The 27,778-nt window shown below is 41.5% G+C and overlaps 2 protein-coding genes across 2 annotated transcripts in view; both read left to right on the top strand.

Annotated features, from left to right (window-relative positions):
* The first annotated feature begins 345 nt into the window (after positions 1-345).
* btg3 (B-cell translocation gene 3) lies at positions 346-3,013 on the top strand. Its single transcript, XM_085797324.1, has 4 exons — positions 346-582; positions 1,257-1,394; positions 2,052-2,244; positions 2,444-3,013. Exons 1-4 carry the CDS (start codon positions 410-412, stop codon positions 2,645-2,647), a joined length of 708 nt encoding a protein of 235 aa, XP_085653450.1. The 5' UTR covers positions 346-409; the 3' UTR covers positions 2,648-3,013.
* A 4,455-nt stretch (positions 3,014-7,468) lies between these two features.
* Positions 7,469-27,778, top strand: part of cxadr (CXADR Ig-like cell adhesion molecule) — a 37,568-nt gene continuing 17,258 nt past the window's right edge. The window contains exon 1 of the mRNA XM_085797323.1: positions 7,469-7,611. Within this exon, the coding sequence (XP_085653449.1) occupies positions 7,545-7,611 (67 nt within the window). The 5' untranslated portion in view covers positions 7,469-7,544. The remainder of the gene's footprint in view (positions 7,612-27,778) is intronic.

The raw sequence follows: 27,778 nt of genomic DNA, 5'->3' as shown, positions 1-27,778 counted from the left end.
TATTCATCATTTTAATCAAAAACATTCTCCATAACAACAATTACTGCCACGCACACATGGGTGTTACCGGTAATGAGTGACAGGGACTTGAAATTGTGTCTTAGCAGGATAACAAAAGATAACAAAGCAATAACATAGACGGTCCTATAGATTTTCACGCATGACATGGTTTTCGTCATCGACGTGTAAAAGCTTATTATAAAACAGGAAAATCAAAACGCAGCCACGCGGAACTGTGTCAGGTCAGTTATTACACAAAGCAGTGTGTAGGCAAGTCCTTGATATTTAAGTGTAGTTATGGTGTTCGTATGTTTTTCTACTCACAAATTGCTGTTGGAACTGGTGATTAACTGACTAAAATGTATTTCTTTACAGAGGCTGCCGACACGTGATGAAACATTTGTAAAATATGAGGAGAGAAATTGCAGCCGTGGTGTTCTTTCTGAAGAGGCTTGTGAAAAAGGGGGATAAGCTAGAGGCGCACAAGGTCGAGCTGTTCGTGGAAAGGCTGACTGTTGCACTGCAGGAGAAGTTCAAGGGGCACTGGTACCCTGAAACCCCCAGCAAAGGGCAGGCATACAGGTGCGTCTCTCTCTCCCTCTCTCACGGGATTTATTTACTAATTGCTATGGAGTGCTGTGCTGAAGGGATTATACGTTTCTGTGGGGCAGCCTAGAAGTAGGCATTACCCCCTGATTGTCTCGTCACAATGTCACTAGATTTTCCCACCTCAAATAAGTGCCACTTTTATGGTTTTTGAAGTCTTGATGATGATAAAATCGCTGAAAACACAAACCTGGACTTGGGTGGTAGGTAAACTACAACACGGTTGCACGACTTCAATGTGTAGTTTGATTTAATGTGTGTACACCCCCCAAAAAAAGCCTTCAGTTAATAGTTCGCAAGAGATAATGTAAAAGCAATGAGGCTATTAAGGTTAATATTAAGTCCCTGGCGACCTCAGAAGACCCAATTAGCCACTGTCTCAGTCAGATGCTTAAAATCTTTATATATATATTTTACATCACAAAATGTGAACGTCTGTAGTTAACAAAAACTCTTTGACATGGGGATAATGGAACTATATTAGCTTTTAAACACCTCCTTTTTATTGGGTCACACTCCTTCAGCACTCTATTTATTTATATGGATTCTCATACATCGATATATCCTGTACAGCTTTTACACAACAAATGTGTTTCTCTCGGAGTTTGCAGACAGCATTAAGATTGAAAGTCGTTGTCTGTGCTTTGCAGGTGCATCCGAGTGAACAGGTTCTGCAGACAGGATCCAGAGCTCCTCAGGGCCTGTCGGGAGAGCGGGGTTCGGTACAGTGACCTGGGACTTCCACGGGAACTCACGTTGTGGGTGGACCCGGGGGAGGTCTGTTGCAGGTGAGAGTTTTTTTGTTTGAGTGAATCTGACTGTATGCTTCTGCAGTTTTTTGATACGGCTGTGTCCTTTGCATCTTTTTTCATTTCTCCTTTATTTATTCGGGGAAGGTCAATTGAGAGCGAGCTCTCTTTTTCAATGACGCCCTGATTACAAAAACACAATTATACAATATACAAGGTCATGATCCACAATTACATAACATTCAATAATACGTTTTTAAAACTATCTAAGGAAATAAGATGATCCAGTTTCAGACAGTTTTGTAGGTTATTCCACTTTTGGGGGGCATAAAACTGAAAGGCAGTCTTCCCCAATTCTGTCCTGATACTGGGAATTTGTAAAACCAAGGTGTCTTGTGAACGAGTGTGCAAGTTACAAATTCTAAGTGAGATTAAGCTAGTAAAATAAACAGGTAAAATTTCAAGTAAAGCTTTGTAAATAAAAACCATGCAATGTTGTTCAATTGTTCAATCTTGTATTGTTAGGGTAGTTTAAGTTGTACTGATTTCACCACCCAGCTATAAGTTTACCCACACCCTCCTGAATGCAGTTGTTGTTGTTGCTGCTTTTAGACGCAACTGGTTGGGTCGATATCCTGCACAAAAATACACAAATTGTGGAAGGTTTCTAACCCTAACCCCTTTTTCCATTATTAGGTATGGGGAACAAAATCCTTTCTTCTCTGTGGCCACTTTCTCGAATGATGAGGAAGAGGACAAAGAAGTTGCAAAGAAGGTGACCAGCGCTTTGGAGAGGGTGACATCCGACTACCACTCAGGTTCTTCATCTGATGAGGACAGCACACGCACTTCCCCACTTACTCTTTCCAACGGCCACTGTGCCTACCAGGTATTGTATAATACACTTTACAGTTCCTATAATTACGAATAAAAACATGACTATGATTATGATGTTTGGTTAATTGTGAAGTCACTGTGCTCTGTTCTGTTTGATTCTTCTATCACCTTCAAACACTTTTCATTAGGGTCAAAGGCTAGGACTGTTTATGTTTCATTTGATGGCAACTTTTATTACGTTTCCTTTCCAGGCAATGAATCCAGCTGCTCCTACATGGCATCCTACAAAAATGGCCCCCGTTAAAGGCTTCGTCCTTCCACGGCCTCATTATGGTTTCAGGCCGCGCAGCAGACCCCCCAACACTTTAAGGCAAAAACTGTGGTTCCCTCCTGGGTATAGAGGAGGGCCCGGATACTGGGACACAAATCAAACCCTGGCACATTGTTACAGTTAGGAATCATGGTGCATATTGTTCACACTGGACATTAAAGCTAAAGACAACTTTAATATGACTGACCAATGTTTTTTTTTAAACATGAATTTTTTATAGCTTAAATATTGATTGTTTTTGACAAAGTCTTTTTTGCACTTTAGATTAATTGTTATAGTTTGAATAAATCACTTGTATTAAATTAGATATTGAATTTGGAATACTACACGTGTAGTCTTGGAAGTACTGTATTTTTTACAATGGGAGACATTCATGTATTTCACATAACTGTCCTTTGTGATGAAATGTTTTATTTATTCATAGTGTAGAATTTGCAGATATATAGGATTAAATTTATGAAGTTTTATTAAACACAATTTCCAAGCATGATTTTTTTTGTCTGTTGTCTGTTCCATCGTATCCTCCAGCTGTTGTGTTTATGTATAATATTGCAGAGATATGCAACATGTGGTTATATGTTGCATCTAACCCACTGGTTACCACAGTACCACAGTTTTTATTTTCTTTCTCTTCCAATACTAACTCAAACCAAAAGTGGTGTTGCCAATACAAATGCCATACTGATATTTGTACAAAACCTTCACTGTGGAGAAGGGAAGTAAAAAGGAGGCTATTTCAGGTTCATACATCACAGCTGCATAACCTCATTGTGTTCTACACTGTGATTAGATCTTGTATGCTAACAACGTTTGCAGTGTTGCCACAGTACCTCAGTCCTACATATAGTACATCACTCATAGCCTTGTTGCTGCTTTTACATAAAAAAAAAAACTTCCCTACATGATTGTGCTTAGCCATCATCACTCAGGTTGTTGAAGTTTGAAAGAAATTATGTAGAAAAATGTGAGTGAGTTGTGGATGTTTTTTACAAAACAAGATGGCTTTTCTTTATTTTTAGGAACAATCATTTCCAGAGCTATGTGCACTGGTTTCCCTTTCTTTTCTTTTCTTTTTTTTTTTAGTTTAATGAATGCACAGCAGTATATTTTGATTTGGTTGTGTGTGAAAATAGTTAGATTCTGAGGACAAATAAAACAGTTTTTAGATATGTTACAAGAAGAGTCAAGAGGTTTTGTTAAATGTAGTTTAACAAGTACATTTTGTGTTTACAGTTTTGAGAAGAGCGCAGCATACACCACACTACTTTTGCTCGGTCTCAGATTTGATTTAAGTAATTTTACATCAATTTTGAATGCAGCCTTGTAGAAACATTAAAAGGGCTAGAGTAAAAATGTAGTGGTTCAAAAGTAATTGAATAGAAACAAAGTCAAGCAATCATTAATAGCTGTAAAAGAGGTCTGCAACTTGTGGTGAATCATCTCAGGTTATGTCCATAAAGTCTTCACCTGTCTTTGTGATGCTGAGAAGTGAATGACTTTGGTGCAAAGATCCATTAATTGTTCTCATTATCAGCATACCATAATACTGTCAGTGGCTGGCTGGCATGCCTCCAGACAAATCAGTGCTATAGTGATAGTTTCATCTGTGGACAGGCTCTCTGGGGAGATTCAGTGTTCAGCTCAAGGGTACATCAGTTCAATGCTTAAAGGGTTCTTTAAAGGACCAATTACCTACTGTGCATGTGCACAGGTGCTTTGCTTTATCATTACTAGAGTTCAAAATATTCATTATTCATGGGAAAAGAACTAACATTATACTCTTGACTGCATTAGATCAGTGCTCAGGGCAGTGAGGAGGCCACACAGTGGTCGTTCTCATAGTCCTTGTTAGGGTCCGGGCAGCTAAGCTGCCGGGACACTATTGTATTCCTAGGAATTCTTCTTCTTCTTCTTTCTTTCTTTCTTTCTTTCTTCTTCCAAGGAAGTCATACTTCCCATGGGCGAAAACTCACCAAACTTCACAGAAACATCCAAACCCATGCCAGATTCACTCAACTCCAAGGACATGTGCCCCCCCCTCGCACAATAAGCGTTTAAATTTAAAAACTTTAAAAATTCCTACCAAACCAACGGTAGATGCTACAGTGTTGAAACTTCACCACAATGTAGCCTCAATACTGCTGAAACTTTTGTCCACTTAAACTTATAACAAATTATGAAGTCCATCACTCTGTTTTTTTCAATAACTGTAAAACTTTTAAAATGTATCTCCTCCCACAATTTTTGCTCAATTGACACCAAACTTGCTACAGAGCATCTCCAGACTGTCCTCCACAAAACTTGTTTCTCGGATTTTTGATTAAGCAAAAATTGAGCCAACAGTGCATGAAAACGTTTGACTGTAAACAGTACTGTAAACATATACCATCACATTCTTGCTAAATACATTTTCAAACTTCCTGAAAAAAAATGACAATATTCTGGAGTCATGGTTGATGAAGTTTAGCAAATATCAGAATTTTAATTCAAAAACTGAATTTTTGAGAACATTTTGAATTCTGCTCTCATGGGAACAACTGCAGTCAATGTGAGAGTGGAGAGTGGAACATCATATTTTCTCTTATGAAGCAAAACACTTATCATGAAAAACAAATCACCAACATTTCCATGCTGTCAAGATGCAATTTATGTATTATCAGATTTTTGTTTAGATGACTGAATTTCTGAAATTTTGACCATTTCATCACAACAGCTGCCCGGGCACTGGCTCACCTGAGTGGATAAATGAAGCTACACAGCAGGTCTAACTACAAGCTAATTAGCTCAGTGAGTTAGGAGCTGGTTCTTCGTGTCAGAGGCTGTGGGTTCAAGACCCAGCAAGGGTCATGATGATGATGACAGATCAAAATGTCAGATGTCCTCAAGCTGTTTTTCTGTCTTATGTATTAACAGATTTTTGTTTAGATAATAGAATTTCTGACTTTTTGAAATCTGCGTTCACAACAGCTGCCCGGGCACTGACTCACCTGAGTGGATAAATGAAGCTACACAGCAAATTTCACTACCAGCCAATTAGCTCAGCGAGTTAGGAGCTGGTTCTTGGTGTCAGAGGTTGTGAGTTCGAGACCCAGCAAGGGTGATGATGATGACAGATCAAAATGTCAGTTGTCCTCAACACGAAACACAAGACAATTGTCCTAATTATCGCGTCACAGAAAGCCTCTAAATTTAAAAATCCAAATAGCTTGGACTGGACCATGTGCGAAGGCTCCTAACATCTTAGATTCATAGTAGATGTTTGACAAATACATATCAGAATTTTACCTCAAAAACTGATTTTTATTTTTACTGTGGTTTCAAATCTGCCTGCACGACAGTGAATGGTTTACTCAATTTGTGAAGCCACTGTTGAACTGCCTCTTGTCAATTAGCTCAGTGCGATAGACAATGGTCTTTGGTTCCCGAGGTTGTGGGTTCAATCCTCAACTGATGCAAATTGAACATTATAAGGTCAACTGTCTTGTCTTCCTATTCTCCTGTTTGTTGCTCAGAATTGCCTAAATTTGCCCAAAAGTAGCCCGGACCCGACCCATCGCTGCGCAGCAGCTATAATTTTGCTTGTCTTTGAAGGTAGATGGTCATGACTGGGTGTATGTTTGGACGTGTTGCTCGTTGCAGACACCTATTTGATTACAGGTGCATCTCAATAAATTAGAAAATCATGGAAAAGTTAATTTATGTCAGTAATTCAATTCAAAAAGTGGAACTAAAACATTATATTAGGCCTACACACAAAATGAAACATTTCATGTCTTTATTTAATTTATTTTAAATGTAAAGATTATTGCTTACATTTACTGAAGACCTAAAATTCAGTATCTCAAAAAGAAAAAGTGACGAATATTGTAAAAGACCAATTTAAAAAAAAAAAGTTTTAATATGGAAATGTTGGCCTTCTGAAATGTATGTCCATCTAAATGCACGCTTTTGAAAAGAGAGTAGCCTATAAAATCAGCTTCATGTAGCAGTTAACTTTAAAATGGTTCGAATATATTGCTGCTGAATAAATCTGAAACATGTGTAGGCTATGTGCATTTTTTGGGGGGAAACATGGCTTCTGATATAATAGTCTGTAGACATCATCACCCATTCACCATTTCACATGGTCTGGTGTTAATAAAGCAAACAAAAAATCGCAAAAAGAAAATCAAGAATCGGTTGAATCGAAAATCGATTTTGAATCGAATCGTGACCCTAAAAGTCGGAATCGAATCGAATCGTGAGCCACCCAAAGATTCACATCCCTAGTACAGAGACCTGCCACAGTGTCATGGTGCATTAATATAAACTTCAACCTCAGAGCTGTCTGTCCTCAGACTGTCCTGACTGTCCCTGAACATCATGATATTTTTAGATGCACCTGTTGGTTTGTCACGAACAACTCAGATTGAATAAACAAGGCTATATATGTTTTTACTTTTTTTATGTATCATTTTATATCATATTATTTCAGGTTATGTAAGATGCTGGATGATCTGAATAGGCTCTTTGCACACTGATTAATCCAGGTGTGTTTGAGGAGTCAATGGTCAGACACACCTGGATTAATCAGTTTGTCCGATAATGTAAGACAGGAAATGAAGGAGCTGCATTAAGTTCAGGAAATAGTGGAGCTGTGCAAAGAGCCCATTGCCCTCCTAGGGATTAATAAAGTATTTTCTATTCTATTCTATTAAAACAAGAGTTGGAAATGCTTGCGAGGAGGGAAACCCCGCGTGTTCACCCACCAGCAGAGGGCGGCACGAGCTTGTGGTTCGGGCCGACCGCGTGTCACGTGACAGCCCGGGGCGCGCTCTCCGCTGTGCACCTGCAGAGAGGAGGAGGAGGAGGAGGAGGAGGAGGAGTGGAGTTTGGATGCTTCGGTGGAACTGGGGTTGGTTGGTTGCTGCCTTCCCTCCCTTCCTGTGCCTGCGTTTCTCTCACTCGGTTTCAGCAGCAGAACAACTTATCCGACCGAAGTTTCGTGGAAGAAGTGGTGGAATAAGCAGCAGCGAACAGTGATGGAGCTTCTTTGGAGGATAACCCGGGTCTGCTGCGGTGCTGTGCTGTTGTTCAGCCTCCTGCAAGGTAAGTTTATGTGTGGAGCTACTTTGACTGTTAGGATTTTTTTTTTCTTTCTCAAAAAAACTGCAGTGAGTCCAGTGCACTCTGTGTTCAGCAACGTGAACACCGGCGAAACTTATCTAATTGCTTCAAGTTACCAATACTGCTAACTTGTAGGCTATATATTCATGTGACTGCGTGGTTAAAACAGAACTTAGTGGTTTAACCAGACGATACTTGAATACAAAAAGGAAAAAGAAATGTGCCAACATGGAGTAACTCTGACCCAAGGTCAGTTTATAGGGAGCTATGTGGTGAGAGCAAGCGTCCATCGAAACCCGGCTTAAAATGTAAATAATTAAGGTGGAATATGTCAGAATTGTTATTTAGCAATGTAGTTCAAATGTGTTATCAGTAAGACGAAGAGAAACACACAAAAAAAGAGAAAGAAAGCCAAGGTTTAAGATGAGAAATCTGAAGTTTATTGATGTTATGCCGACAATAAACTGGCCGTGGTGGTTTGGTCTGGTTTGGTCTGCGTGTTTCATCAGGTGAATCATACCAGGTGTTGGTCTTTAGGATGATTAATAGTGGTAATGAAGGCTTTTTAAAACATTTAAACATTATTACTGTTATTTAAAGTCCACACAGATGAGATGGATATTGTTTTGTTGTGTTGTTTGTTTTGGACAGTTTCCTGGTGCCATTAATCAGAGTATTTCCGTGTGATGTCTGTGGTTTATCGTCTGGTGCTGGTAGTTAACACAATAGCTTGATCCGCATTTAAACCTGTGGCGACAGGACTTCAAAAGTACCGGCTTTTTTTTTTCTTTTTTTTTTGGGTAGGCCTACCATCTGCCAGCAGCAGTAGGATACTAGTGCTGACCCCCCCCACCCTGCTCCCCCAGCCCCTGAAATCCCAGTATCACAATCACACTCCTACCTATTACTTAACCACATGTCAGATTGTGTTGACAGCTTTGTTTGTGTTGGTGTCATTTACTTTTCAACATCAAGGCCTTCATTTGATGAAAGTTGAGTCCCAGTGACCCTTGGCTAAGAGGGTTTTTATTGTGTATTTTCACTGGAGGTGGTTGTGTGTTATACCTTTGATCAGAGCAGGTCATTTTTCAACATTGTTTGTGCTTAGTTTTTCATGTTAAAGGTGGTATTGAGCTATTCTCCATGTGGCAGAGGACCACCTTAAAGGACATAGAGCTAAAAGATGTAGTTTTTCTTTTTCTTTTTGTGTTTTTTTGATTGGAGGCATCATTACATAAATTATATATTTAATGTATTTGAAAATACAAAAAGATTTTAAGTTGCAATAACTTTTCTGTTATGGTTTGTTTAGTTACATGTGTCATGAGGGAAGAAATACCTGCAGACATTATTGATCAAATCAATATAGTAATGATATTAGTGATACTTGACATTAGTTATGTATTCATCCCAAATGAACTTTGTTTGTTGATCGTAGCAACTGCATCTTTTTTTGCTTTAATACAACAGGGCGTGGCTGTTCAGTGTGCTGGAATTTAGACTGAAACTGATAAATCGCTCCTCCCTTTGACTCTAAACAATAGTGTGAAACTTTTTGCTCCACTGTTAGTTGTCTTTTGGCTTCAATCAGTGACGCCCCGTGGTAGTTATTGAAATATTTTCTGAGATTTTTCATGGGAAGCCACAGAGATCCATGGTCAGGCCGATGATGACATTCCTGTCCCTGCTGATTAGAGAGAAACCGCACGTAATGAAGAAGCGCTTTGTTTAAGCTCGTCCACTGCATCTCTCTATGTAAACGCTGGGACGCTGAGTGAAATGTAAGGTTTAGATAGTGTGTTGTTTGCCCTCTTTTGTCTCATGGGTCGCATTGTTGTGTACACTAGTTTGGGCTCATTACCATCCTAATGGCATCAAGGCCTCGTCATTTGGCTGCTGTTCCACTTCAGCAGGCAAGAACAGTATCTGCCAGACTCATCGAATTTTCTTTTTTAAATGGCTTGGAAATACACAAAAATGTTACTGTGTATTCCTAAGACATCTGGAAATAAAATAGGCTAGAGATAACTAACCTCTCTTAAGTGGCAAAATAACAAATAGGTCCTTTCTGCTCCATTTCTTTGCTCTATTTGTCCTCAGGGCCCTGCATTCAATTTAAAATATTGACAAAAGGAATGAAATCGTAAGTGGGAGATGTGTAAAATCCTTGAAATTATAACCATTTTTGGGGGGATTTACAATCAACAAAAGTGCATAATAATAATAATCATCTAGCCTTCACATTTTAACATGGAATTGGTCCTCATTTTTGTTCAGGCTGAGCTGTCACTGTTGGATAAGGTAGTTTTTACTGGCTATCATCATCAAATCCTGTGAGATGTCAACACTGGGCAAATAAGGAAATATTTGGTTTGTGGGCACTGTTCCTGAAGGCTGCATGTTGACCCACTGTAGGCATCGCAGTGCAGTATGTGTCGTGCACAGTGTTTAATTTATTGGTCCCAACTAATATATCAAAGACTTGTCAAGGAAACAGTATTATTTTTGTTGTTGTTAAATCATTAAGCTGTGGTACAGTGGCACCGTGGCTTTCCACTTCACCCCTTTCTCCACAGACATCACTTGATTTCTAAAGCAGTCTGTGTGCTTTATGCATGTTGTAACGCTTGCAATTGGACTTGATCTGTCATTTCCCACAGTGCTGCCTTGACGGATCTCTCCCTCCTGTGCTGTTTGGGTCAAAGAGTGAAGCCACCAATCTAAGATAAACAGAAACCTAGTGTAACTTTGAGCAGGCGCAGAAAGCAGTTACCTGATAAGCCTACAGCCAAAGGTCCTGGCCAGGAACTGGTTGCTTGGTTACCTTTTGAAAACAGATCCAGGGAGTGTACTACTTGTGTGTGTGTGTGTGCGCTGTTGTTGTTCTAGAAAGCTACCATCCCCCTTACTTTCCTGTATGTACTAATAGATCCTCCTGTCTTACCACTAGAATAAAATCCTGTTTTGCACAGAATCCTGTTGTTGGATGAACTGCATTTTGATACAGCAGAGTTTTTTCTCACTTTTACAACAAATTATGTGTTGTGTTGTGTTGTAAGGTGATAGTAGCAGGGCCCACGGAAAAACAGAGATGGTTGGAGACAACATGAGCAGCACAACCTAACCTGAGCCGTTGTCATTGGCCCCACAGAGACGGTAACGACTTGAGGTCACATTCACTTGTCATGACCCAGCAGTCCAATGCCACCACTTGGCTCCTGATGGCTGAAACATGTTGCAGCAGCAGCAGCAGCAGCAGCAGCAGCAGCTTCACCTCTAACCAAGCAGCCGCCCCGCTCCGCTCCGCCTGGAGCCCCCTGTCCTTGGAAATGAAGCAGGAACATGTGGAATTGGATTACACTGCGGGGACACTGCTTTTGTCCTCCACAATCTGACGACGGGGACAACTGCACATGAATATTCACAGCCTCGGACGTTAATATTTTAGCATGCCAGTCCTGTGCGAGCCTCGTGCCAACTCCTGTTCACCTCTTTTATAGGAGTGTGAAACGCTGATCCCGCCTTTACCTCGCCACATTACCCCAGCTCTCCCCTCATTCTCTCGACCATTTCATGTCTGAATTACTGAATGAACAAATTGCCGCCTGCTAGAGAATCAGTGAAAATGATTAATAGTGGTGCTTGTTTCTGAGACCTGTTAATGGCCGTGCAGCCACTCTGTATTCAGAGCTCATTCCTTTTTTCCACAGGTAGGGAGTAAAACTGCCTTCTGGTCTGCTGCCAACGATTCGTGTAGGAAGATATATTGGCGAGAATTTGCTTGAACCCCTGTGTCATATTGTCAATGTTATCTAGACAGATGTTTCAAGTTGGTATGTCTTTAGATGTCCGCAAGCTTTAGTGTTGGCCTCGATATTGACCTACTGATGGTACCAGGCTCCCCAGAGGCATGCAAATCATGTGCTGTGCTGTATTGACCAATAGGTTTAGTTATGGAGAGGTTTTTCTTAGATGACAGAAGCACCGATCGGTTCATAAAGGTCATGCTTTAATGTGTGTGTGTGTATGTTGGAACGAGGGGACCACAACGGATTGTGTATTGTGCAAGCTTGGTTAGTTTCCTTGTTTTGTCAGACCAAAGATTGAAACCCAGTAATGTGAAAACCGAGGAAGCAGCAAGTTCTCTAATTTGAGAAGCTGAGACCAGCATAACTTCTTTAAATGATCAAAAATCATTTTGTGCAAGACAGTAATATTCCTATTTGTCATACATAAAAAGCCCACTGTGGCTACGAGGTTTAGTGAGATTTAATGGTAGGTAAGTAAGTACTAATATGTAGTGAGAGAAAGCTACTGATTAATCAACCATTGTTAGAATTGAATGGGTCAGTTTGAGCTTTTATATTATTCTTTCACTTATCATAATTACAATACAAGTCAGCATTGCATTGTAAACTCCATGTCTTCTACACAGGTTAACACCTGGTGATGATCATGACTTTTTGTCCTGGAAATGCAGCTTTAACTTCAGTTTTAGTGTCATGTAACGTAGCCCTCAACTGCATGTTTTAAAGCCCTTTTATGAGGCTGTAGTTTTGTAAAAAGTCAGATTGAAACATTAAAGAGTGAGTCAGGCAGCTTGTTAAACGAGCTCATGGAGCTAAAACCAGCACAATTAGCGAGCCAGCTAACTCATTTACAGTTGCCAGCTAGAAATGAGAAGCAAACCTCGCCATGGGTGTATTTTTGCTCGATCAGCTCAAGTCTCATTAGTTTGAAATTGACTTGCCAGTGTCTATAAATGCCTGGATGGAAGTATTGAGAGTTGACTTGTGATTCATTTAACTTGGCTATATTTATCATTTTAATTCAGAACTGTTCTTGATCTGATTCTCCATCAGATTTCTTGCGTCTTCCGTGAGTAAGCTACACTGCTGGGAAATGGGAACGAGTTGGAAAACAGTGTTTGGTTCATTGTTTGTTAGATTTGTATGTGAAGACATTAACTTGTTGCTTAATGTCGTAAATTTGACAGTAATCATTGCTTTCAACATCTTGGTGTGTTTTCATCCTTTAGGAATACAGACATTTTAGTCTTTTATCATGAATGAGCTGTTTTTTAAAGATGTAAACAAAAATTGAATGGTGTTTTTTACACGTCCATTGGAGATGCAAAGTACAGAGCAGAAAGTACAGCTCTGATATCCTGAGCACGACTGCTGCAATCCTTAAAATACAGGTCGGAATAGGGAGTGCACTGAAGGAGAGCTGTTTCCTCCTCTATCGATGTAACCTATCAGTTAAAACAAGGTCACTGCAGCGCTGATTTTCCCTGCTCTCCTGAGTCCATCGGTCATCATCACTGTGTCACACCGTTAGGGCGATAAACACCCCCAAAGCACATTCATCACTTAGCCACTTGATGCCCAGTTCTGCAGCGCCCACAACGCCCTCTGCTCCTGATGAGGAATAATGGGCTCTATGAGAAATAAGCTGTGACTGTGATGATGATGATGAGAGTTTTCACGTACCTCATATCTCAAATGAACATCGCCAGATTTCCATTTTTTTGTAGATAAACGGCACATTAGCGGAGAAGATGCAACACACCATAGGCAGTGAAGGAGATGTGAAGGATTTTGTAATAAAATGCTGCATAATTATTTGGAAAAATGCCACTGGAAAGTTGAAACCATTAAATGCTGAAAATGAAGTTGGCGTTTTACTTATAGCAGAACTACTTTGTAAGCAGGGCTTCAACGATGACTCAGAAGTAGAAAATAAATGTGAATATTTAATCTAGCATTTGTTTTTCAAAGTATATCAACATCTAAATACTCAAACTTTCTTTCGAGCACTTTAATATAATGTCTGTGACTGTTAAGGTTGTAGCACACTTCATGTTTTGGTTGTTGAATTGAATGGAGGGAATTGCCTATTAAAAGTGGTGGATGGAAATTCCTCCACAACATTCAACAGTATTTTATTTATGGTTCTTCCCGTTGCTTGAACTTAGGATGTTTTTTCTCCATTTTTGCATAATATTCTCACGGCATCTGAGCTACCCATCTCGGTGTGATCATACACGGTGTGGCAGGCAGGTCCCCAGGGTGCTGCTGCTGCATCTGCAGGTGCTCGTGTGCAGTCTGCTTCTGCTTACCTGCTAGCTACGGTGTCAGCTCCGCTCGACACACGCTTCTTGAACCACCGTTAGATTATCCATTGTGCGCCGTGTTTAAGAATTCAGCTTATATGTGGAAAGTAATCACTGTATCGTGTAGAACAGACCTGACAATTTACTTGTGACAATTAATCTTTTGTTGCCAGTTCTGACTTCCAATGCATGCGTCATTTTGGAGATAACCACTGAACATTTTATTGTGCATGTCACATTATTATCAGCTGATGTCCAGGCATTGTCTTACACAGAGTTGAATTGTGGGAAGATGATTATATTTTGTTCTCTCTTCAGCCGTAAGCCCCCACTCTCCCCGCTAAGAACATTAGAGTTAATTGTGTGTCTAATCTTGAAAAATATTATGGCTCAGAAAAAATAAGCGACATAAGCAGAAGGTGGGGTGAATTTTTTGGAGGAGGGGGGAGGGAGGTAAAGCAGCTGTTGAAGGAGCCATTTTTAGCACCTCTATCTCATTGAAAAACATTACACATTGTCGACGGCGGGTACGCTGGGAAAGGCAAATAAGTGTTGTCTGTAGGAAGCTTCTGTCTTGATTCAGTCCCACTCGACTCTGCTCCCTGTGGTTTTCATATTCAAGTCGGTCTTTGTCTGTCTCAGTCTGATGTTTAATCATCATCATGTCAAATTATATAGCTATGCTAATAACTCCTGTCTATAAAAAGGGGGGATTTGTTATGAAAAATGCCTGTTGCCATGCACAAAATCCGACTCTGAACATTTTTTTCCCCCCACAAGGGTATGATTGCTTGTATTATACATTTAAGAATTATATGAAAATGGTTGTGTAGTGAAATTTTGTGATACAGGCCCGAATCTTGTTAGGAGTGTTACGGAGTATTGATACAAAGCGACACAGAATTAGACCCAGAAAATCCCATTTCTTGTAACATTTGTTGCCTCATAATCAAGCTGATGCTAAACTGAGGGCAAAGCCTGCGATGCAGATCCTCACAGTGTGGACAAAAATATATAAAATGTAGATGTTAATGTAGACAGGTTTTGCAAATCATCATCATCATCATCAAGTGAAACTCACAGTTTCTCCGATGTTGATAAAATCGTAAAGTGGAATAAGATAAGATGCTGTTAGTGCGTTTGCAGGTGTAGATAGATAGATATGAAGGAAAGAGAAGAAGCTGCTCTATATGCAGGCTGCAATATGCAATATTCTCACAAAGTGGCCCTAATCTCCTGGGAAAATATGAATGCAAGTAAACACTTTGTTTCATGAAAGAGCATTACATGAGATTAGATCAGATGAAACCTTTCCCCACGGGGGAATCGGGTCATTGCAGTAACAGAGAAAAATATACCACTACATTCTCCGAGTATCTTGGATGAGTAAAAATTGTAGAGGAAAAAATGTAGAGCAGAGAAGTCAGCAGGTGTTTTTCTTGTTTTGTTTTTGTATGTGTATGTCTGTCAAAGCAAACCACGAGAAGTCTAAAGGTGAAGTGCAAATGTATATTGTTGTTAAACAGGTTTTCACTTCCCTCAGATGACTTCCATTATCCTACTATAGCTTTGCAACCATGTGTCCCAAAGCAGTGTGGCTGTCTGCCATCTCCACTCCTTTATACATTAGAGAGGCCTTATCTTCCTCCTCCTCACTCTGTAATAATAATTACCCCGAGGCTTGTTTTTGGCCCTATAGGTATAATGACCAGGTGCTGTGATGTGCTACAGTTGGATGTAGGAAAAGGCTCAACAGCTGAACCACTGCAAGGTCAGCATGCAAGCCACAACAGACATTTAATTACTGTAGTGCATCTCGCCGCCGCCATGGGAGGAAATCGGCAGCTGGCCCAGTCGCCCTCCAGAGAGATGAGATTGAACTGAAAATAGCTCTGTGACTGGCTGGTTTATGATGGTCAGAGCACACATTACCGCACAACCTTAATCACTAGTGCCACTGTTTTAATAAGCACACACACATACACACACAGGATGAGCCACCAGGCTACAGTTGTTGCTGGTAAGTTCCTGAAGAACCAGCTGTAAAGTGTCTTAATGGAGCTTCATGTATAATTCATGGGCACACACACACAGAGCTGCGTGGCATCGTGGCTGGCTGCATGGCTTTTTTCTGAGTGGCCGATAATTGGAGGAGAGTGAACCATCTCAGTCATACTGGCTCACACACAACACCCAACTCCTTTCATTAGATGTAGGGGCACATCAGCTCTGGATTTAATCCCCCCGTCCGTCCGTCGGACAGGACATCTATCTGATGTGAGAGAGGAGATGATTTATCAGTGACAGTTAGTGCTGTAACACAACTCAGCAGCCATGGTTGTGGATTAATGATCGGTGGACACATAAAAAGAGCCTATGGCTGCCCACAATGTCACCTGGCATTTTAACAACTAAGAAGTCTCTTATCCGCAACTCTTATTAATTGGCCGTTAACATTTGTTGAGTAAAACTTTTAACATCCTTCCTTAGATCCTTGACGACTTTTTGTCAAAAAGATATGTGGCTTTGCTTGGACATGAAAAGTCCCCAGTAATCCCTCTGCAGGAAGATCAAGGGTGGGAACTTTTTTTTGCTTGTTAGCTACTCGTCTCGACCTGGATCAAAGTGAAGCGATACCTGTGAAAGATCATCACATCACAGCACATTTAGTCAGATCATCTCTGCGTCAACATCTTTAACCCGTATCAACATGAAGTCGTTGTTTATATTTACCAGATAAGATGAGAAAGTCATCATTGTCCTGTCACTTTTACTGAGATTTTGTACACGTCGGCCTGATCCAGGTTGACCTATGAGCAGCAGTTTGGCTGCCTGTCTAGACCACTCAGGGGTCAGACCTTTTTAGATGTCATCATTAGAGACACGGGGGAGTTGGCTTGTAAGGCAGGTTTCAGGAAAAAAAGCACTTTACATCCACTGAACAGTCAGTCAGACGACCTTGCAGCATCTTAGGAAAGTGTCAGGTTGTTTGTAAGTGACATTTTCTTGTCAAACAAGATGTTATACTAATATGATAGTCAGCTTCTCTCCTCACATTAATATATAAGGAGTATTTTACTTTAATGTGATGTTTCTGGTGATAACAAAGAGTAGAATTTGTGTTCTCTCTCTTTTTCTAAAGAAAAATGACTGGTGACTTGTGAACATTTACAGCTTTTTTTTTGTAAGAAGCAAGGAAACTATATCAAACAAAGGCCATGCTACTGCAACTTCCTCACATTAAAAGCACTGAAGCTCCTTTACTGTAAAAGCGGCCACACGGACCACAGCATATTTGTCACTTAAGTGAGTGTTGACACTGATTATTTATCTTGTCTGCATTTTTTTCCTCCCCCATCAGTGGATGAGTAATGGAGCAGTCAGGAGCAGACACAGTGAGCTATTAGATGAAGAGATGTCGGCGACAGGCTGCACACCTTGTCTCGAAGGTATAAGCAACTTCACCACAGCGTGACATCGGATCGCTTTTGCTCATGGCGCCACGGAAAGAAAAGGCCAATTGACTGACACCAGCTGTTGTGTTACCACGAAGTTACTCACTGAGGGATCGCTGTTGTTGTAGTGTCAAACCATACCTGGTGTTACTATGGCAACCACAGGTGTCGTCGTCGACAAATGAACCACGACTAAAATCTTAACCATTACAACAGTGATTTAACGTCACTGAAGTGGAGGGGATTGCAGAACATTGCGAAAACACTGTCAGGAGTTCATGTTTATGTGTCTGTTCAAGGAAGCTGCTTTCATTAGAAAGTGAAATGGATGATGAAAGATGTTGTGCATGCGAGTGCTTTTAACTTGAGTGGTTCGGCTCCTTATTGCATCCCCAGCATCAGCTTTACTCTGCCGCTGTGTTATAAAGTAGTACAGCTGCTGCTCTTTCATTCAGAAGCAATTTCACGCTGTGAAGTCCAATTTAACGTGAGCATGGTATACATGTCTGTGTGCTGTGTTTAATGTGTTTTTTTTTAAGGAGTTTGCAGCAGCGGTCAGGTCTGTGTGATTCTTTCCACTGATGCCTGGTTTGTGGAGATGGATCTAATTAGCCCTTGAGGACGATCGGGGTCAAAGTAGCAAAATGTTCACTTAGCTGCGAGCATACGACTCCAAGAATCTTGAATCCCCTCAAATCTGAGCTCCATGTCTTTAATGGGCTTACTGCATTTATCTCCACTGTCCAGGCTCTCTCCGCTCCGCTTTATGAGGACGACAGGCCTCATCTCATGCACAGTTACAGAACACAACATGGGGAATAAATACCATGATATTGTCGTCGTCGGACTGCCTCGTGTGCAGGATAGCTAAACTAGTGCAGTGGAGTTATTTTTAACATTCCCAAACGTGTCTTGTCACTTAATGGTGTATGTAGACCAGAGTGGGTCTTTTTGAGCGCTCTTCCTCATGTCTAGGCTGAGAATGCGAGCTGGAGGCATGAATAAACCCAGCGGTCTCAGCTAAGCGGTAACAACAACTGACAGTCTTCGCCTGCAGCTTCCTACAGGGCTCAGCACTCAGGTGCTTTTTACTACACCTGTCTCACAGAGCCTCTGAGTGAAGAAGAGACTCCAGCCTTGTTTCACTGCCTGTACTGAGAAAGAAAAAAAAGAGAGGGAAGAAAAAGGATTATCCATCTTGTTATCTTTTAACAGCAGCCTTATCTTGATGTCCTGCTGCAGTGACTCCACCACACAGAGGACAGGAAGGGACTGGACTGTCTGTGTTGTTGCACTTTCACAAAGACACGCGGTCTCGCCGGTGGAGAGTCCTTTGGACAGGATGAGAGAGGGTTTAGAGAGAAGGGATGTTACAAATGCATTTGAAAAGGAATTGATGTATTAGCAGTTATTACAAAGTACTTTGTCAATGCACCAGTTCTGCCTCAGGCTGCTTTCAACAGCAATCTATCCAATGAAATGAACTCTGTGTCCAGTTGTGATGGTCCTGTAGCTATTGACGGCACACACTCTGGGCTTAAAGCACATATAGGAGTGTGTATTTTCTATTTTGTAGCAATGTCTGTCCAGACGACCACCATCATGCAATGTCCTTCAGGCAGGAGACCTAATTTTAGACCAGAATGTAGAGGAAACGGCACGAGCAAGGCAGACCAATCGACCGCCTCCTAACCGGTCCAGCTGATAGCAATACATGGCTGCTGTGTAGATCTCACATAGGCAGAGTTTATATATTAACCTGCGTGAGTCAGTCTTCAGTTTCCATTGGCATTAATATGTAACCAAGGTAACTGAACCGACCGAACGCAAACAGATTCGAAGGAAAAAATTAATTACGTTCCCTGAAATAAATGACATTTCCATTGTTTGTTTTTAATTTTTCAATTAATCAGTTTTATGATGAGTCAGTTATTAAAAGTCTTAAAATATGCTCTACTCCCTCCAAATGAACAAGGGAGGAACCCAGGAATTCATTGGGAGGCACTTGTGTTTGAATTCCTGATATTTTGTACATGTCTGTGTCTGTGAACTGTCTGCAGTCTGCCCCCCCACACACACACACACCTTAATCCTTTTAGAGGTTTGGCTATGAGCCATAAGAGTCTTTACCACTTTACCACTTACACTTTGTGTATATGTGACCAAATTTACCTCATCACCTTTTTTAAAGTTAAGTAAAAACAAGTCGTTAGTCGACTACTGAGCACAACGATGTGACAGAGTTGTTAGTGTCAGTGATTTGTTTCAGATGGTATGAGGAAGTGTAGTCTCTCTTTTCGCTGAGAAAGGCAAAAAAAACCGACTAAACTTGCTTTGTTTCATTCTCATGGCCCCCAGTCATTTCAGTGAATATAACCGTGCTGCTACAGTGAGACATCCACCTCAGACCGACTGAGCATATAAAATTTCTGAGCTCTGAAAATTCCAGAAATGTTAAATTGTTTCCCTTCGGAGGAGCTGCAGAGGTTTTTCATCACCACTGACGCTGAAAACGGTGCTTGTTAGGAGCTCCAGAAAGAACTTCTAATCCCTGACTTATCCCAGTGTTTCAAGGCTTGTAGTATGATAATCACGCTCTGCTGCATTAAGCTGACTTCTTGTGTGTTCACCTCCCCGACATGATTAAAAGCACAGTTGTGAGAAACCTTTGTTTTGCCTAGTAGTCTGTATACTCAAACTTGTCTTCTGTAATATCACATGTGAGGTTGCATGTTTCTCAGTGAAAAACCACTATTCTGAGAGTTCGTCCAGTCCATCAACGGCCTGAATAAAGTAGCCGCACTCTGGTGCACTTGTGTCTCCCAGTGTTTGATCAGCCACGCTGCCTCCTGATCACAGTTGGCATTGTGCTGCCCCGGGGCCCGGACAAAGGCTGGGCTGGGGCGCCGACAGGGGCCTGGTCTGTATCAGACACTTTATTTGTTTTGGGGGATGGGGGGTGGGGGTGTAGGATCGGCTACAGCATGACTGCCTCCCCCTCGGTGCATAGAAACCCCTGTGTCAGGAGAGAGACGCCCCATGACTACACCCCACTGAGACATCTGGCTTTAATTTGTATGGTTTATAGTAGTAAAACTGCCTGGAAGCTCAGAACAGAAATACCTGGCCTTTTATTAAACTGCATTTATTTCAGCAGCCTTACCTAATTCTCATTTGTTGTGTATTTAATGAAAAATATAAAAGGTTTTTTCTCTCTCTCTCTCCAGGGTTTAACGTGTTCTGAGTGATCCTGTTGTGAATGAGGTAGAATAGAATAGAAATGCTATGGTAATAAAAGCACCATCTTGGTTGGTTTTTTTTATTCCTCAAACCACCAGGTGAGGGATGCATGTCATCACATCAGCAACATGTGATCACAGCGCCTCTCTAATCCTCGGTGCCGATGCCGATTATGCAAATAAAAACACTCGGTGGGCAGTGTCAGCTTGACTGAAAGCCGTCGGATGTGGGAGGAAAAAGTGAAGTTTAGTTTCAGTAGCTAAGTCATTTTTAGATCCAACCAACCTGCACATGAGGTACGTGCTGATGTAGAGGGGATGACGCTCGCTCGGCCTATAAATACCTGATTGCTCTCTCGCACATTCGCTGTCTGGTGATTGATTTAAAACCTCCACCTTGTCCATCACACCTACTCCTCCTGTAATGAGGATTAAATGGCAGCACAAACACTGTGTCTCTGTCTCAGTGTGAGGCATATTCCTACGTTGCAGTTGCACCATCTCTCAAGTCATGCGAAACTGCTTTCACGTGTTGTGTAATTGCTTGCAGGAATTTTTTGTTTTCCCAGCAAAGTGAGGGAGGACATGATTTTGTAATTACTCCTCTGGCATTTCACACGACTGAAGAAAAACACTCCAGCTGTTTCATGTGTCTATCACGTCGGCGTCAGACAGGCATTTTTATGAACTGTATCTCTGTGATACATCTCGTTTTCAGCACCCTCATGCTCCTTTTTGCCTCCTCTCTGTTTTAATTTCCTCCTCACATGATCATACTGGCACGTTTCTGCTTGTTGTTTCCCATGAGGTGGTTGTTATCAGCAGGCTATCTGTTTGATGCTCCTTTCCTTGGACTGGCATCTTTCCTATCAGCTTCATAGCACGGCCACAGTCTCCATATTGACACCAGCTCTCCATGTCCCTGGGCTGCTGCAACAAACCACAACCCATTTATATGTATATTGTGTGTGTGTTTCTCTCTGTGTGTGTCTGTGTGTGTGTTACCACTGGTCTCAGAGACACTGGGCATTCTTATCTGACTCTTCAGGGTGCTTTAGATAAATTTGCCTCGTCTCGCAGTGTTTGGAGGAGGAGGAGGAGGAGGAGGAAGAGGAGGTGGGGGTGTTGGAGGGTTGTTGGCCATGGTTATTTTTAGTGGTTTTATGTCAAGCCTTTAGAAGAACAATGCTTGGTGGCAGAGAGGTTAGACAAGCAGCAGCTGGTTAAATCCACTGTACTACACCTTATGAAATTGTAATGAATTCTATAAATAGGAAGGAAGTCCAAAATCCCATCGCCATGACTTGGTGTTGAGGACTGCTGTTTCTTTTATTCCCCTGACTTTTCAGAGTTATTATCATCTTTGTTTTCATTGAACGTGGAATTCCTAAACTTATTTGAATCTGTATAAGATAATTTATTCAATCATTTATCAGAGTTTATTGTAGCAGCAGGGAGGCGCTAATTGTTTTACAAGAAAAATGTATGGATTGTCACTGTCAGTGAGGCCAGGCTCTCATTAATTAAGAAATTATATCAGGGTTATTATCACCATGGAGTTGTGCAGGAATTGGATGCTGTGGTGGATCTACAGCGCACCGTGGGCCTCGTCTAAAAGCTGTCAAATGCTCAGGCGGCCGAGTAAAGTGCCTGTCATTCGTCACCCCTTCATCATTTAATGTTCAATTATGTCAAAACAGCCTTTAGGTCATCCGCGCGGGGAATTGATGGCAGCTCTGTGTGGCAAGTGGAGCTTTCAGGCAGCATTACAGCACAATCAGTATGGTTCAACAGTCCCAGCCCTCTGCAACACTAAATAAACCACGCCAAGCTCTTCTCTCTCTCTCTCTCTCTCTCTCTCTCTGGGAGCCCACATTGCTTCAAATTGAATAGTTTCAGCAGGGGCGCTGGGGCGAGTATTCAGAATCGTCTTTTTGAGCAGCAACCAAGATATGAAGTTATCCTCTGCTGTGCCCGAAATAATTGATGCTCTTCAGCTTCGGTCACATGAGGGGGGGGGGGTGCCTGTTTATGATGGGAAGAGTGTCTGTGTGCTTTTTAATTTGCTTATTCCAAAGCCCCCAGACTGCAATTTCACTATAATAAATGAATCACTAATATCCATCCCACAGTCATTGTTCATCTCTTCAAACATGTCCTTTTTGTTTTTCTCTCCATTTCTGCTTTTGTGAGAGAGATGCTCTCTCTCCACATGGTTGAAAATAATCTGTTTTTTTCCCCAAACATTGTCTTTGTATCTGTTTTTTAAGCAGCGTTAAACTGACAGTATTTTCCACCTGCAGTAGCTGTTTGTGAGAAAAACATGTAAATACAGACTCTCATGCCTTTTTATACTGCATACTTTCCCTTGCCATAGATACACACTCACTCATAGATTATGACTATTTGGCTGAAATCCATCAAATAAGACCAAACTACTAAATCAGTGCTTTGGCATCAGAGTAGCAGTGCGACCATATGTGCATTGTGCAATTGCAAGATGCACAAACCTTTTTAAAAGGGAGTATAAACGGTAAAAGTAAATCCCAGTGCAGTGTCATTCACCTCTTGTCACCTGGCTACACATTTTCTTGTCACTGTTGTTTCTTTGTGAGCCTGAAATAGCAGCTGCCTTGATCTCCCCATGGTAAGACTTGGCTTTTCAGTCTTTACTCCTAAGGATGCTCTTTAAGGTCAAAGAGTAAAGAAAGAGGCTTATGATCCGCCGCGACCAAGCCGAGCCAACGCTCTCAGGGTCTTTAGCTTGGCTAGCACAGGGGTCAGCAGAGGTTATAGCTTTTCAAACTGTCTCCTGGTTTCAGGGTTTATTGTGTTGTCTGCCGGAGTTACACCACAGCTTAACCTCGTGTCTGTCTAGAAGAAGCTCTAAGAAATCGCTTCAGTCTTAACGGTGTCTGTGCTTAGAGATCTATGCACAAGCCATTAGGAAAATAATCTTTCCTCACCGCCTCAGAGTGACCGAGCAGTGTTGACCAATAGTCATTCAGTTTAAAAACAGGTATTTTGCATCAAATTAATCCACATAATTTGTATTTTTGTTGTTTTCATGTGTAAAATATCCATTTCATGAAAATCACAGCATGAGATCATTGCATATTAGCTGTATTGAACTGTGTGGACTTGTGTGAAGTGTGTTTACAGTTCATATATAGGACTGTCATCATGGCTTCAGGTGGTTAGCTGGCTCTGGCTAACTCATATTGACTTTAATGGTCTTATCTGAGAACAGGGGGGAAGAGAGAGAGAGGGAGAGAGACGGCGCACTGAGCTGATCTCTTGGTTTGTGCTCCAGGCTTCACCTCTGGTTATGAGAGGTAAAGCCAAGAGAGTTGACTCAGAGTGTGCAGACTCTACTTCACTGAATTATCTGGGACTGACAGGCCATAGCTGTGTGAAATAAACAGTATTTTTAGAATATGCATAATAATAATAATTTCATCCTTGCATTTGGGTGTGCAGGATTCATATTCTTAGTTAATACTCATCATCTGTTTCTGGCACGTGTACACTTCTGAAAAATGTTTTAATCGTGTTTTATTTTTGTTGCAATTTGTAGAAAAACAGAAACTGTCAGCTTCATTTTTATTTTGATTGCCTGTACACGATTAATCCACTCGTTATCTCAGTCACCAAAAATAAAATCTAGAAGACCGACCGTGCCGGTGTTTACTTTACAGCAATCGCTTTTTTTTTCTTTCTTTTTTTTTAATCAAAACCACGTGGATGTTTTTATAAAGATGCTTCACCGTGACAGATTTCCAGCTTCAGTTTGTTTCACTTCCACCAACCTTTCTCTCTCTCTCTCTCTCTCTCTCTCTCTCTCTCTCTCTCTCTCTCTCTGTGTCTCTCTCTCTCTCATGCCGTCTCTTAAGCACCACGGCAACCTCCAAAGGGATTGGTTGCCAGGAGACAGGATTCACTCCCCATTGTATGCCAACAAAGGTGGAGGGGGGGTTGTGGGTGGTGGGTGGTGGGTGGTGGGGTTACAATCAGCAGGACCGGAGAGAATTGGAGGCCTGGGGATGGGAGGAGGGGAGAGGAGAGGAGGGGAGGAATGGCACTCTACAATCGTGGGTGTGTTTGATAGAAGGAGGACGGGCGGTGGGGGTCGTTGAGTGAATGAGTGAATGGCTGTGGGGATATAGGGTGGAAGCGCGCTGACACCCTAAATTCCTCCTGCTCATTCCCCGTCGCCCGGTAACCCCGGTGGGATGTGCTGCGTCAGACAGACAGACAGACAGAGTGGTGGAGACACAGAGAGACACAGCAGCAGCCTAACCCAGCCGTGAATAGTTATTAAGACAGACTTTTTAATTAGCCACCATGCCCTCCCTCCCTCCCTCCCTCCCTCCCTCCTCTACTACGTGGACACACAAAACACACATTAAAGGGATAGTTCACCCAAAATTGAAATTTCATTCACTCATTATCTACTCACCCTCATGTCGACTAAGAGCTGTGAGAATTTTCAGAGTCCTCCGTCCCTTCTCTGAGTTACGGGGGGGTCCGTGCAGCAGTATTTGTCCATGTAATGGTTGTCAATGGATACCAACTGTCTTCGTAAAAAAAAGACACACCAAAAAACATCCAAATACCTCCATGCTGCTCGTATGTAATGTCCGTCTTGTATTGAAGCCCCGACATGAGAAATTGTTCCGCCGGTCAGTGCAAATCACGAGAGATTTGCACTGACACAGGAAGAGCAGTGAACTGAGACACTGGGAGCTTCCGCTACAAACAAGCTTAAAATATAGACTTATTTAAATTTTTTCGGAACAATTTCTCATGTCGGGGCTTCAATACAAGAGGGACATTACAGACGAGTATGGAGGTATTTGGATGTTTTTTGGTGTGTCTTTTTGGACGAAGAAAGTTGGTATCCATTGACAACCATTATATGGACAAATACTGCTGCACGGACCCCCCCGTAACTCAGAGAAGGCACGGAGGACTCACAGCTCACAGCTCTTAGTCGACATGAGGGTGAGTAGATAATGAGTGAAATTTGAATTTTGGGTGAACTATCCCTTTAACACAACACATCGCCACACATACCACCACACCACCGACTGCAGACACTGTGATTCTGCCGTAAATGCATGACTGCATTTACCCACCAGAGTCTATTTATCAGAGTTTTCCTCGGGCTGTAATGACGGTCTCTCTTATCAGCCAATTATATTACCTTTTGAAGAAGAAAGCCCGTTTACCTTTGCTCCACTGCCATTACTCTAAATAAAGACTGACACTCACCCAATATAAGCCAGCCAGTGATTATATGGAGAGCTCTCTCTCTGTCGCTGTGGCGGAGAGTCTCTCTTAGCTCGGTGAGATCGCTTCTTGTGCTCAATGTCACGTGCATCATTGTTCACACGCTTTATGTACAGTGTGTACTGATCGTTACTGATTAACACGGCGCCTTTTTGAGCACGCTAACAGAGTTGTTTGTGTTATTCCAGCTAGTAGTAGTAGTAGTGGTGGTAGGGGAGCATTTTTCCAGCCAGTTGCATTGAACTCTTCCATCGCTCTGATGCGTCGCTCCCTCGAAGCAGCAGTTATCTAAATTGCAATTTCCTGGTTAGTTGAACTTAATTTGTGATCTTGACGACCCTGAACAAAGACTTCCTCAGTCATGGTATTACAGTTCATGTTTGAGTTATGAGGTCCTTCAATAAATATTTTATATCAGGGACTTCCTGTATTTTTTTGTTTGTTTGTTTACTTTGTGCCCTTCTCACCGACTGAAAGTGGGCGGATGCACAGGACAAAGTGATAAATATTCAATCTTGAAAAGAAAGATGTTTTCTGGGACTTCGAATTTAAACTTCATGGGGAGATTTGTACAAATGACTTGCTTTTTATTCAAGGTCCAAACCTACAAACACTTTCTGTACTGTGGGATATGACAAAGAAATGACAAAGTATGAAATTGATTAATTGATACCCATAATAGTTAGTGAGTTCAATAGCTGCAGGTTTCACACTTGAAAGTCTTAATTATTTCTGTTGCATTGTTGTGTAATTAGCCTCCATTGATTGGCGTATAGGCTTCAGTGATCTTTGAAGACTCATTTCCTTTCTGCTGCGTCGTTGTTTACAACCTCCATTCAGCCAGCTCTTTGTTAAACTGATTAAAGAGAGTTTTAACTGAGTGATGTGTGAAAATATGAGATTTTCGTTTTTAGAAAATGCTCTAATTGCTCAGGATGACAAGCACTTCAACATAAACTGTAGATATCAGTGGGTTTCTTTGTGAATGGATGTTTTTGACTCTTAAAGCCTGAACACGTCTTCACTTTAGTATCAGCTATAATGACTAAATGTGCAATGAAAAGTCTTGTAGCCCCAAAAATGTTTGGTTAAAATGTTGAAACTCTGTGTCTGTGCCTTTCTCACAGGTTTCATGTAGATGGGGCTCAAACATGCAAATCCCTCATGATGAAAAACAACCAAAACTGTTCCAGACTTTGCAGTAAATGTTACTGATGTTGGATCCAGTTACTTCACAGCGTCGGACAGTGTTGGCCTTCGTTGCAAATTCAGATACAGAATAAGTGATTTATGTGAAAAGCTGTGGTGTTCATTTCATTTGCATGTTGCTCAGTTCCTCTACTTGAGTTTATAGCTGGATTAATGAGGTTTATACTTCCCTGTCTGTTGATTAAATGTGGTTTTAACCTCACGTTGCCCTGATATAGAGCTGAAGTGCCTCTTCTCTGTCACTGCTGTCACCTGAGCCACTAGTCAGACAGGTTTAAGCAAGCAAATCTATTTGCCAGTGGAAGGGAGGATATTCTGAAGCGGCGCTCTCTCAGTGTGCGAGTCAATGAAAAAGGCCTTTGGCTGAACTGTGATTTACAGGCCTCAGAAGCCTGTCATTGATTTAAGAGCTACATCAGACAGTGTCCCTTATTACCTGTCAGAGAACACAGTAACTGATAAACTGTTCCAGCTGAGTACTCTCTTTTTTCTCTCTCTCTCTCTCAATGCAATTTTCTCTCCTTTCTAAGCAACTTTGAAAAATACCCCAGCTTTTTAAGTGCCTGATGAATCGACACAGCTTGCTGTCATGCAGATGCCAAGCTGTGTATGCATTTTGACAGTGATAGACACATATCTCAGTTTTTCTCTTTATTGCTCCCCGTTCTTCTTGCCTTGCGCTGAAGGCGATGGATCGCTCCCATCAAGGGCATCTGTCAAAATCTGTGGGCCGAAACGACCAGCTGCCACACTTTGGGGGCCGGGGAATAAAACTATGCTTTTGCTTTGCAACACTATCAAATGCTTACAGGCTCTCTCTCTCTCTCTCTTAAGCTTCA

The sequence above is a fragment of the Trachurus japonicus genome, chromosome 14 (genome assembly GCF_045865225.1).
Source record: "Trachurus japonicus isolate A0001 chromosome 14, Traja_1.0".
Taxonomy (NCBI): Eukaryota; Metazoa; Chordata; class Actinopteri; order Carangiformes; family Carangidae; genus Trachurus; species Trachurus japonicus.
This window is presented reverse-complemented; position numbering and strand designations above follow the sequence as displayed.

Excerpts from the sequence above, each read along its gene's own strand:
- btg3 (XM_085797324.1), top strand. The coding sequence starts at position 410 with ATGAGGAGAGAAATTGCAGCCGTGGTGTTCTTTCTGAAGAGGCTTGTG. Across the intron at positions 1,395-2,051 it reads CCGGGGGAGGTCTGTTGCAG|GTATGGGGAACAAAATCCTT; the intron begins GTGAGAGTTTTT and ends TTCCATTATTAG. Across the intron at positions 2,245-2,443 it reads ACGGCCACTGTGCCTACCAG|GCAATGAATCCAGCTGCTCC; the intron begins GTATTGTATAAT and ends TTTCCTTTCCAG.